At 29.7% G+C, this 13,286-nt stretch overlaps 1 protein-coding gene across 1 annotated transcript in view; it reads left to right on the forward strand.

The window, feature by feature from the left end:
- Positions 1-11,654: 11,654 nt before the first annotated feature.
- Positions 11,655-13,286, forward strand: part of LOC102578932 (endoglucanase 6) — a 5,052-nt gene continuing 3,420 nt past the window's right edge. The window contains exons 1-3 of the mRNA XM_015314952.1: positions 11,655-12,011; positions 12,828-13,040; positions 13,141-13,272. Of these exons, the coding sequence (XP_015170438.1) occupies positions 11,808-12,011; positions 12,828-13,040; positions 13,141-13,272 (549 nt within the window). The 5' untranslated portion in view covers positions 11,655-11,807. The remainder of the gene's footprint in view (positions 12,012-12,827; positions 13,041-13,140; positions 13,273-13,286) is intronic.

The following is a 13,286-nucleotide window of genomic DNA, read 5'->3' on the forward strand; positions in this document are numbered from 1 at the left end:
TAAAAGTCATTTACAATCAATTCAGGTTGATCACTAGTATACCACCATATCATCAACGACAGTGTACAATGGAAGACAGCTCTCCAGTCACCAAACATTGACATTCTATGGCGTTAAAAATGATACAGCCATATATCCAGTTGGTCAAACGTGGAGCACATCTCATCTTTTAGGCATGACAAATAATCAGTGACATGATTTCAAAAATAAATCTGCCATTTTGAAAAGATTTTTGATTTTTTGAAATTATGTCATTTATTATTTGCCATGCCTGAAGATGATATATGCTTTGCATTTGACCAACTAAATGCATGGTTGTATCATTCTAAACGCCATAAAATGTCAATGTTTGGTATGACCGACTGGATAGTTGTCTTCCATTATACACTAGTCATTGATGATCTGGTGATATAATGACTTTTACGGAATCTATAGGATGATCTCAGATAACTAGGGTTTCTCCTCTTGTTAGCTCATCCCATTAGTACGTATATACTCGAAGTTCCCCAGAAACTTTTTTTGGCTTATTCTTCCAAGAAAGAACTTTATTTTAGTGTTTCCAAATCCCCAAATTCTCCTTGATGGAAGCAAACTTGTATGTCCTCTTTTTTTCCTTATAGTTTTGCCTCCCAAAATATTGGGACGCTTCATTTTTACTTGTCACGTTTTTCTTTTTGAGAATTAAATTGTATTAACTTTCACCAATATTTTAAGATGAAAGAGAATTGCATCTTATATTATTTTTTGTATGTTTTGAATGTATAAATTTAATATTTGATATATTGAATTAATTTAATCAAATTTAACTCTGAAAATTAATCAAATTGAATCTCATGAAACGTGACAAGTAAAAGTGTACAATTTTTTATGTAGTTTGACTCTCGATAAGACGATAATTGAAATGTGACAAATTTTAATTTGGAGGGAATATAAATAACTTTGGTTTTTATTGCTAATTCTTTGAGAAATAAAATAAAATTAAAAAGTTAAATTTGTGTTTTTAATTTCCTTTTGACTTTTGGGAAGTTTGCACTTTTAGTCCTCTAAATATTGGCAAGTTCAAATTTGGATATTTTTGATATCTAACTAAGTATATTTGACTTTCAATTAATTGAATTGTATAGTGTTGATATCTATACTTGTGAATTTTCACTAGTTTAACAAATTACATATCATCCTATATATTATCCTATATTATAACATTAAAGTCACCTTGATGGATATGTTTTATCATTATATCTCCATGTGAGTTTCCTCATCTAAAAAGAAGCTTACTTTAGTTGTGATTCCCCTGTTCTAATTGATGGAGGTAAAGTGGTTATGCATTCCATTTCAATCCAACTTTTTTAGAATTTTTGTTTTAGCTGTAATTTTGAGGAAGCTTTTAGTTGAATATACCAAAAATACATTTGGCCAAATTAGTTTATGCTTGAATGGGGCCTAAAACACAACCACAAGGAGAGACAAGAGTCAGAATTTGAAGTTTATAAGTTCGAGATTTTAGTGTTTTTTTTATTAGGAAATGTTATATGATATCAGCAAGAGAACTTGCTATTTTATGGGAAGCGGGTTCATTTCATGATTTTATTGGTCTATTTTAGAAGGGTTTTGCTTATAAAAAGCGAGTTCAAGTTATATACATTGTTGGCGTGAGCGGAGCCAAAGGTGGAAGAAGGTTCATATGAACCCCATTCATAAAAAAAAGTGGATATAAAAGATTATTTCTTTTCAGGTATGTTTATTATATGTTGAATCCCCCAAGTTTCCTTGCATGGTTACTTTGTTATTTTTTGAATTTCTTAGGTGACAATCTTGCCTCTTCGACAATAAACATAGCTTATACTCATTAAATACAGATATTAAGAAAATGCATTTTATTTTGCAAATTCTCAAAATCGGCCCGTCTCAAGTGTTCAAATTGGTAGAGGGACATGAGGGAGTAGAAATAGCTAATGCATTTGTTAGATTTGTAATTGCGTGAACGACAAAGAAGCCGAAAAACGAGCTAGTGTTGTGAGTCTACTCGAAAAATAAGTTAAAGAAATGCAAACATAATGTTAATACAACCACGAAAAAATAGAATTTGAAATTTTTCAATAATACCAAAACAATGAAGATGTTGAAGCGTGATTGATGGAGATTAACCAACTTCATGGAAAGGTAGCCTTATTGTTCAAGAAATTGAGTTTAGAGCAGAATGAATGAGAAATTATACAATCCTATAATATGTAGCTTATGTTATGCTCTTGATATAAATAATGATATTTTATGGCTTTGAAAACGACTATCATAAAATGCTTAATACAAATTATGTATTTTAAATGATACATATATTATTCGATTGTTTTTGTGTTGTAAAATAAAAATCAAAATATACCAATAAAAAAAAATAATAACTCATAAATTGAAGTTAGAAAATCTATAAATTTGATACAACTTTAATAACATATATGATATTTCAATTTAAAAATAAATACGTACTATAATAAAAATATTTATCTCTTAAAATAAACTATTATGCATGAATAATAAAAGTAAATTAATACATATATTGAATGGCATTATGTCAACTCAAATAATATTAATATAAGGTTATAAGTCACAAAACCTTGCTTCCACTAAAAACATATGAATGTGCAAGCACATAATAAGAGTTATCTAATTAGAATATTAAGTAAATACTAACATTTGTGTTTCTTTATAAACAATTATTTTTTATTCTAAATTATGTGACAATTTTTTTTTTTAGTTAAATAATTTGCCTATCAAATCTTTATTTTTTAAAATGAAACTTATATATTTGTAAACTACGTAAAAAGTACCGTAAGTTACAATAATTGACAATTCAAAAATATTTCAAATATAAATTTATTTGAATCTCGAAATCTGAAATATGTCATATGAATTGGGACAAAAAGAATTATTTTATTCAACTCACCCATCAGATTGGCAAAAGCTTCAGTAAAGCTGTCCCTTTGGATTTGAACATCAGACGGATCCACATCGGTATTAAAATTTGTTCCTATACTCCATAATTTTTGAAGGTTATGGGCAAAAGATACTCGAAAAACATTTACAGATCGATCTACAAAATATGCCTATTGCTCTGATATCCAATGCTACGTAAAAGTAAATACATAAATGTTTTACGAGTATTTTCGCCATTAAACTCCATCAACACCATTGGGGCGAACTCTACAAATATCCAATTTGAAATCATCACTTATTTTATAGAGTTATTATTTAATCGATAATATTTAATATTTAATAATTTAAAAAGTGTTCGACATCGAAAAAACTGTTCAAGGATGAAATCTCAAAGAATTTGAAAGAATCCACTTGTAAAAACGTCATTCATGAACTTGAGGTCATGATTAATGATCTCGGTTACCACAATAAAATGGACGTTAATAACCTATTGGATGGGTGAAAATGATACATGTTCAGAGGTCCAGAGCTTAGAATTAACAAATTGTGGATATCATTGAAAAAACAATGTTAATGATAAAGTTGAAGATGATACAATACCTTAGGAAGCATTATGCGTAAGGAAACACTTGCATCTAAAACTCTTCACAATTTTCTGGGGCAATTAGAAAAGACAATATCGAAACCTTTGGATGCAATAAGAAAAGTTAGAGATGAGCTTCAACTAGATTTAAATTTTAACAAAAAACAGAACATAATAGAATCATATTTCACTAAATTTTCCTTAGATATATTTGTACTTTTAAAGAATTATTAATTTATAATATTAATGGGACCATAGATTTATATAGGGGTCTTCTGAAAATATATTCTCTTATTATCTTATCGAAATGAGTGATTTTTCCATTGGCCCAAGTCGAGACCGGAGGAAATTATTAACTTTGAGAGATTATTAATTAATCAAGTATTAATTTAGTGAGGTTTTATTGTAATTAGTATCCGCTTTATAGAGTAATTTTTTCTTGTTAGTTTACTCGCTTTGAAAAAAGAATCATACAAGTCTAAAGCATGATAACTTTAAACATTCACGTCTGAAAGTGTGGTTTTGTGAAGGCCAAATAATATGACATTTTTGTTTGATGTTTAGTATGACTTGTAAAGGTAAAAGTTCAGATATATTTCACATGGCCAAATAATATGAGATTCATGTAAAAATAGATTAAACTTTTGATCTTGTATGTTTGCACCTTATTCACACATGCAAAAATAAGCTGAAATTTTAGACACGTATGTCTGAATAAAAAATAATATTTTATTCTTCAAATTTCAACAATTCAACACTCAAATATATATATTCTAAATAAGTTCAAATTTGAAATATAAATTTTATATATCATAAAGAACAAAATAAAATCATCAATTTATCAAAATTACAACAAATCTAACAAATTCACTAAATATACTTTTTATTTTTTCAAGTTTGCACCTAGATCATGCGTAGTAAGTGAACTACATGGAAAAATGGGCTACAATTTTAGGCATGCGAGTCTGCAAGCTTTTATCAATACAATAATAAATTTTCTTTTTCAACACTCAAATTTACGCCAAATAAGCTCAAATTTAAAACATAAGCTTTAGAGTATGTATCATAAAGAACAAATTTCAATCATCAACTTCATATTCACTTTCCATATATATGTATATAAAATTAACACCAAGTTTTATAAACTGAGTACTATGTATATATATATATTATACACTATATATACATAGTACTCAATATATATATATATATATATATATATATATATATTATTTATTTTTATGGGTATATTTTTCATATCCGTTCAACTATATACACTGAAATTATTAGATCTCTAATCATTCCGTACAGATCTAGCTGGATCGGACAAACATTTTCAACAGTTTCTAGTTTTTCTTCGATAATATGTGTATAAATAGAGTATAAAAACTGTAGAACATGTGTATCAGTAGTATGTACATATTACACATTGATTATACATATATTATACCCAAATATACAATAATGCTACATTTTTTATACATATTCTATACAACAGTAATTCAGTCTCTATACATATGATGATACTTTTTCTATACATATGTAGTAATGATACATTTTTCTATACATAAATAGTAATGAACACTTTCTACACAACAATAATACAATTTTCTAAATTTAAGAATAGTTATTTTATTCTAATAAATGAACAACTTATCAACATTTTCTTTTATCAAACACATCATTATGCTTATCAACATTTTGAACACTTCTATCAAAAAGTGTAATTGCTTATAAAATCATCTTTAACACTTGAAAATTATCAACTAATCCAAACAGACCCTTATTGAAATGTCCTGAACTTATGCCTCATTTATAAGCAAAATTAATTTATGCCCATAACGTATATCTGATTGACAACATAAAATATTCTCGAAAAATTCTTTTTAAGCGGAGGAAATATTTTTCAAATTTTTAAATGAGGTACTCAAGATTTTTTCTTAATGAAATCAATTTTTAAATGGTGGTATCAAAAGATTGTATTTATATATGCAAACAAAAGATCATCCAAGGAAATGAACAAAGATAAAAATTAATAGAGGCCAAATATATACTCATCGACCATTTTTACTTGTTCATTATTGATTTGACATATTTTTTCTAAACTTGTTCAGGAAAATGTCGACAATAATTAATAAGAATAACTTAAGAATTAACTGAACAAATAAAAATATATATCTACTTTTAATAACATGAACAAATAAAAATGAACGGACGAATATTTTTAAATGGAGATGACAACATTGATCAATGATCATATGAGGCATGTTACAAATTTAACTTACAGACAGAGTCTCATGAGTGTGACATTGCAATAATTTGTTATTACAACTAATGAAATTTGCATTAATTATTAACTTTTGTAATGGATTTATTCATGAAAAACTTCATCCTCATGTGGCTGCCTTTCTGTTACAATTCATACAAAGACAAGTCCGTATGGACATTATTTTTGTGTAAAATGACCAAACAAACAAACCTCACGTGCATGCATACGTTCCTTCACATCCTTCAATTATATAGAATCCACATTGTAGGGGCAAAGTTAGGTAGGGCCGTAGGGGCAAAAAGATTCGATGGAAAATTATATTATATATTAAAATTATTGTTTGGGCATAATATATAAATGTGTTTTTTAATTTGGTTTCAATCGACATTTGTATCCTTTAGTTTTGAGTATGTATGATTAGTAGACAGTACTTAAACATGTATAAAATTGAATAAGTAGACACATGCGTACTATGTGACATAATACATGTAAGACATCATGTAGGATAGCCATGTCGGACGCATGCATGTGTTTATTAATTTGTTCAACTTTATACATGCTTAACTGTCTACTTATGCATATTCAAAATTGGAGGACATAATTATCAGTTGAGGCCAAGTTAAAAGACATATATGTATGTACATATATAGAGCTAAGCTAGATTGTATAATAGATGTTGAATCTCGTTGGATTTTACATGTATTTATACCCTTATATTTTTAAACCTCTTTTAATGAAAATCCCGACTCCGTTAATGCATTGACCGAATGAAATGAACTACAACATTAATTAGTTAAGGGTTATGGAGAAAAATATATTTCAATTTTCTCATGTTTGGTTGATTAAATATTTGAAAAACATTTCCTTTTAGGAAAATAAGTTTCAATTGACGACTTCTTTAATGAAAATAGAAAAAATAAGTTCACTATTGATTTTGTCCTCTTGTACCCTTCTAATACACCTCCTTTTTACCCACCGCAAGTCACTTATCCCCACCATCTAATTATATCCTTACCTCCACTCCCATTGTATATTTTCTAGAGTACATACACATAATTTTAGATTAATATTTAATTTTCACGAACAAATCAGAAACTTATTTATTTGTTAAAAAATACATTTTCATACGTGCCAAACACAACTAATAAGTATGTACACTTGGAAAAGTATTTCAAGTGGAAAAACACGAGACCCGCATAGTTAATAACTTAACAAATTAAAAGGCAAATCAATAAGATTCGTTATATATTTTTAATTTTAATATCTTTTATTAATTTCTTTCTTTTGGTAATTTCAGAATTTAATTTGTCGTCCCTCCAGAAGCCAATATGAAAGCACTACATACCTTCAGTGTGAGTGCTCAATTATCAAAAAGTTGGTACAAACATTAAAAGAAAACAAGAAGAAGAAAAAGAGGAGAAATGGTCTTGTAAGTACATCGATGTGTATTAAAAAGGAAAACGTGAATCGAGGTAAATCCTCTTATTTGTTTGTATATACACGTCTATCATTTAATGTCATGGAATACGGACATAAGCCGTGAAAGTTGGAGAATCTTAGTAACTTAGTTGGTTGACTATCTAAACTTCATTTTGTTGGTGAAGGTTCAATTCTCCACCTTATAATAATTCTTCCCCTTCCCCTACGCCCATTTTCGAAAAGAAAAAAAACTTGTGAAAGTCGATGTTTTATTTTTATTTTTATCAGTTATTCATATTGGAGCCCTCCCCGAGGAAGTTTTATATTGAGGTTAAAGTGGTCGCTAACAAAGGTGATTTCATACTCTTGAAAACTCGAACATGAAACCTCTGATTACGGATAAAAAACTACTACTAGGCATTGATACGACGATAATCGAAATTAGGGATGCATAAACGCCGTGATCGTCACAAAACCGGCGTCATCCGGCGATCCCGGAGCATTGTCTTTTGGACTCTTACTGGTGACGTGTCCATGCTTTAAAATGTGCAAAACTAAGTTCAAGGAAAATAAATAAATTAATCTCTCTTATTTTTTTTCTAGTAATAATTATTTATTTTTTTCTGTAGAAGCCGTTAATTGCGGTTGGCACGAGTGGAACAAAAAACATTATAAAAATGAAAACAAACTGTATTGGAGCCCTTTATTTGACCTGAGGGGTCTCATCTAATTTCATTTATTAGGAACATGCAATGTTATCACAATGAGGAAAACATGGCCCAGTGCGTTCGAAGTTGAAATAATCGAACTTTAGTATGAATATTGAATATCAAGTGAAATGAACATGCAATGTTATGACAATGAGGAAAATATGAAGCTTATGCACTATGAATTCAAAATAGTCAGACTTCAATATAGATATTGAACATCAGGTGAAATGAACATGCAATGTTATGACTTGTGACAATGAGGAAATATGGGGCCTATGCAACGTAAATCTGAAATAGTCGGACTTCAATATTGATACTGAACATCGGTGAAATGAATATGCAATGTTACGACAATGAGGAAAATATGGGGCCTATGCGATGTGAACTTGGAATAGTCAGACTTCAATATGGATATTGGACATCAAGTGAAATTAACATGCAATGTCTTATATTGGAGCCCTCCCCGAGGAAGTTTTATATTGAGGTTAAAGTGGTCGCTAACAAAGGTGATTTCATACTCTTGAAAACTCGAACATGAAACCTCTGATTACGGATAAAAAACTACTACTAGGCATTGATACGACGATAATCGAAATTAGGGATGCATAAACGCCGTGATCGTCACAAAACCGGCGTCATCCGGCGATCCCGGAGCATTGTCTTTTGGACTCTTACTGGTGACGTGTCCATGCTTTAAAATGTGCAAAACTAAGTTCAAGGAAAATAAATAAATTAATCTCTCTTATTTTTTTTCTAGTAATAATTATTTATTTTTTTCTGTAGAAGCCGTTAATTGCGGTTGGCACGAGTGGAACAAAAAACATTATAAAAATGAAAACAAACTGTATTGGAGCCCTTTATTTGACCTGAGGGGTCTCATCTAATTTCATTTATTAGGAACATGCAATGTTATCACAATGAGGAAAACATGGCCCAGTGCGTTCGAAGTTGAAATAATCGAACTTTAGTATGAATATTGAATATCAAGTGAAATGAACATGCAATGTTATGACAATGAGGAAAATATGAAGCTTATGCACTATGAATTCAAAATAGTCAGACTTCAATATAGATATTGAACATCAGGTGAAATGAACATGCAATGTTATGACAATGAGGAAAATATAGGGCCTATGTGACATGAATTTGAAATAGTCGAACTTCAATATGGATAACTGAACATCGGGTGAAATGAACATGCAATGTTACGACAATGAGGAAAATATGGGGCCTATGCGATGTGAACTTGGAATAGTCAGACTTCAATATGGATATTGGACATCAAGTGAAATTAACATGCAATGTTACGACAATGAGAAAATATGAGGCCTACGCGGCGTGAATCTGAAATAGTCGAACTTCAATATAGATTTTGGACATCGGGTAAATGAACATGCAATGTTACAATAATGAGGAAAATATGGGGTCTACGCGGTATGAATCTGAAATAGTCAGACTTCAATATGAATATTGGACATCGGGTGAAATGAACATGCAATGTTACGACAATGAGGAAAATATGGAATTTACGCGGTGTGAATCCGAAATAGTAAAACTTCAATATGAATGTTGATCATTGGGTGAATTTTTTTTTTAAAATGGGAAAATATGAATGATTTAATATCCAAAACTCCTTAATTAGTGCTCTGTCGGTGTTAGATTTTTACAAATAAGAGTGCCAGAAGAGCCTTAAATGGAGGGGAGGGGAAGTGTTGTTTGTCGGGATGTTGATTTTCTGAATCATTAATCTTGTAATTATGCTTAAGCTTATTTGTCTCTTATTAATCACCCACATGTTATGTTACTTCTCTTTTCTTCTTAATTATTATTATTCCTCCGTCTCAAAATTAGTATCATTATAATTGATAAATTATTGTCACTACAAAATTATTGTTGTAGTGAGTATCTTTTGCGTGTTTGTTTGTGTGTGGATATTATTTTTTGGACAGTAATGAAATCACATTTTTTTACTCAGAGGGTTTAAAAAATAAAAAAATATAAATGTATGAATAAGTCAATAAAAACTATATCAAGGGAGTCCTTAATGTAGTCAGAGTGTTTTAAGGCGGATTTAGATTTTTCACACAAAGAGTTTGGAATAATAAAAATATAAAATATGTGTGAATAAGTAAATAAAACACAATTTCCATAGAGTCCCTAATGTAGTCGGTGAGTTTCAAGGCGGATTCAAGTTTCCCACTTAAAAAGTTCAGAAAATAAAAATATAAATATCTGAATAACTAACAAAACACAATTTCAAAGAAATCTCTAATATAATCAGTGAGTTTCAAACCATGAACGTACGAGTGCATTTAAAAGGTGGTATATTCTTGTTCAAATAAATCCATAAATATATTCTATATATACTATCTATAATTTAAATCGAAAGATATCACAAGAACCCTCTCCCGTCCCCCTAGATCCACCCTACTTTTGGGGTTAATAAGGTCAAAATAAACTATTTTGAATAACCAAAAATCAACTCAAAAGTAAAATCTAGGTAAATTGACAAGTGTACAATAACTATTATTTTACTGTTAGAAAGTAGCCAGCCAATTAAATTATGTCCACGTACATATTACATTGATGCTTTAGCCTTTTTTAAAGTTTTGGCCGTATTTGAAATTTAACCTCATCTTTGCCACATGGCCTCGTTGGCCAAAACGTTAATAAATTGAATAGTGACACAACAGACACTTTTCTGCAAACTCTTTTTGACTGGATTCTCCTACAGACACTTTTTCCTACATTTTACTTTGTACACATTATATGTCTACACCTAAGTAGTAATTATAACATACTTTAACTAATCCTCCCCGGTTTGTATTTTACTTGTTCAATATTGACTTGACATACTTTTAAGAAACAATAATTGAATAATAATTTTTTTAAATCACTATTTGAATATAACAAATTCAATATTTTGGAAAATATATATTGCGAATTGACGATAATAACAAGAGTAAATTAGAAACTGAGTGATGAGTTATCTCCTAATTTATTGTACTGAACAAGTTAAAATGAACTGAAAATTTTTAGTAGTTCAATCACTTGGCTATCTAAACTTTCACATAGTTAATGAGAGTTCGATTCCTCATATTCTAATTCCTTCTCCATTTCTTCTTCTGCCTTCGGGCCCCTACCCTCATTTTAAAAATTTAAAAGCACAAGTAAAAATGGAGTTAGACAAATAAAAGTGGTATGAAGGGTTCTATTAGATATCTATTTTTATTTGTCCACTTTAAAAAATTATAATATAATTTATCATTTTATTCTGATTTTATCTTGATTAGTAAGCACTATTCATATATGTTCAATAATTAAATGACTTATAATAATTGATATAGTAAAATCGTCATTTTATTTACTATTTTGGCAGATTACAGAGCTAGTAATTCACATGTGGATAGATCGAATTCAATAGATTTTGTTCAAATAATATATTTTTATATTAGTTAATTCATTATAAATATATCAAATTTTAAAAATTCAGTTATAATCATTTAAAAGTGTCACATATAAATAAGTAAACATGAACGGAAAAAATAAAATAATTATCTCTCCTTAGTAAGGAAATAAAAATTTCAGCGCCGAACCTTGTTCAACAAAAGCGACAAACAAAAGCACATGCCACTGTCTCTAACTCCCAATTTATTTATTTTAAAGTATCAATAACATTATTTTTGTTTAATTTCATTGATTTTTTAAAAATAACCCAAATTTGCATTATTTGTTCCACACTGTCCATTTTCTAATTTTTTTGGCACTTTCTCCTCTTCCCTCCACCATATATACTAGTTCAATTGCTTCCTTCTCCCCAATCCTCACTCTTTCTTCTTTATTTTACCTACATTGGCCATTTTTGCAAAACATTTATAGAAATAATTACTATAAATACATGATGAAAGGTTTTTTGATCCTCTACTATATGAGTACTCTGTTTTTGCTATTTCCCAATTTAGCATTTGGTAGCCATAATTATGGTGAAGCACTAAGTAAGAGCTTTTTATTTTATGAGGCTCAGAGATCTGGTTATCTTCCTCATGATCAGAGAGTTCAATGGAGGGGTAATTCTGGTCTTAACGACGGAAAAGCTAGTGGCGTAAGTTATTCTTTCTGTAATAGTCATTCGTTATAACAATATTTCAGTATTTGTAATGTTTCTAATCAGGAGCGCATTTATAGTGCTTGTGAACTCATGGTTTTTATGCGTCTGTGATGTAGTTTGATTTGATATGAAGTTTAGAAAAGAAAGACAGATTTTTGAAACTTGTGCTTTGAAATAAGTTTATAAATGTTTGTGGGACTATAAATTATATATATTGAGATAACAATAACATATCGAGTGAAATCTCAGTACGTGGGGTCTGAGAAAGGTAGAGTGTATGCAAACCTTACTACTCCCTCTATTCCATATTAACTGAATTTTTGAGATTTTTTTCATTGTTCAAAATAATTGACTTGTTCAAAGTTTAAGATGGATGTTTGAATTTTTTTTTCCATTTTTTTTCCTTTCATTTTATAAAGTTTGAGATTTTCTAGGAGATAAATTGCACTACTTGTAAAGTTATATTTATGATATCACAAAGGACAATTGTGAAAAAGATGATTTAAATTATGTCCTTAAATATTTTTTTTAATAAGTGTGTATTGTCTAACAAATTCAGTTAATATAGAATAGAGAAGTACTATCTTGTGGAGGAATCTTATAAATCGAGACAGGAGTATTTATTAGAAGTGATCTAATATTATCTGTTGATACTTGTGTTACACAAAGCTAAATAATATAATTGGTTGAATGTTAATTTATTTACCTAAAGGATTAGTGATCAATTTGAACTTACATTTTTTTCTTCATTTATTTTAGTGGTGCGCTTATGTTATTAAAAATTCTCGATCTGTCTCTGATGTGTTGCAGGTAGATCTGGTTGGAGGGTACTATGATGCAGGGGATAATGTGAAATTTGGGCTACCAATGGCATTCACAGTTACCATGATGTCATGGAGCATAATTGAGTATGGGAAGCAAATGAGTGAAAGTGGAGAGCTAAGTAATGCTATAGATGCTATTAAGTGGGGTGCTGATTATCTACTTAAAGCTCACCCTGAACCACATGTCCTATATGGAGAGGTAATTAATTCCGATATATATATAGTCAGTATAAATATTTTGATGGCGTTCACACCATCAAGTTATATTTACCTGTTATAATATGTTAAATAATGTATAGGTTGGAGATGGTACCACAGACCATTACTGTTGGCAAAGACCAGAGGACATGACCACTTCAAGAGCTGCTTACAGGATCGATCCAAGTCGCCCTGGATCTGATCTCGCGGGGGAGACAGCAGCCGCTATGGCTGCTGCCTCCATAGT

The sequence above is a fragment of the Solanum tuberosum genome, unplaced genomic scaffold (genome assembly GCF_000226075.1).
Source record: "Solanum tuberosum cultivar DM 1-3 516 R44 unplaced genomic scaffold, SolTub_3.0 scf00331, whole genome shotgun sequence".
Taxonomy (NCBI): Eukaryota; Viridiplantae; Streptophyta; class Magnoliopsida; order Solanales; family Solanaceae; genus Solanum; species Solanum tuberosum.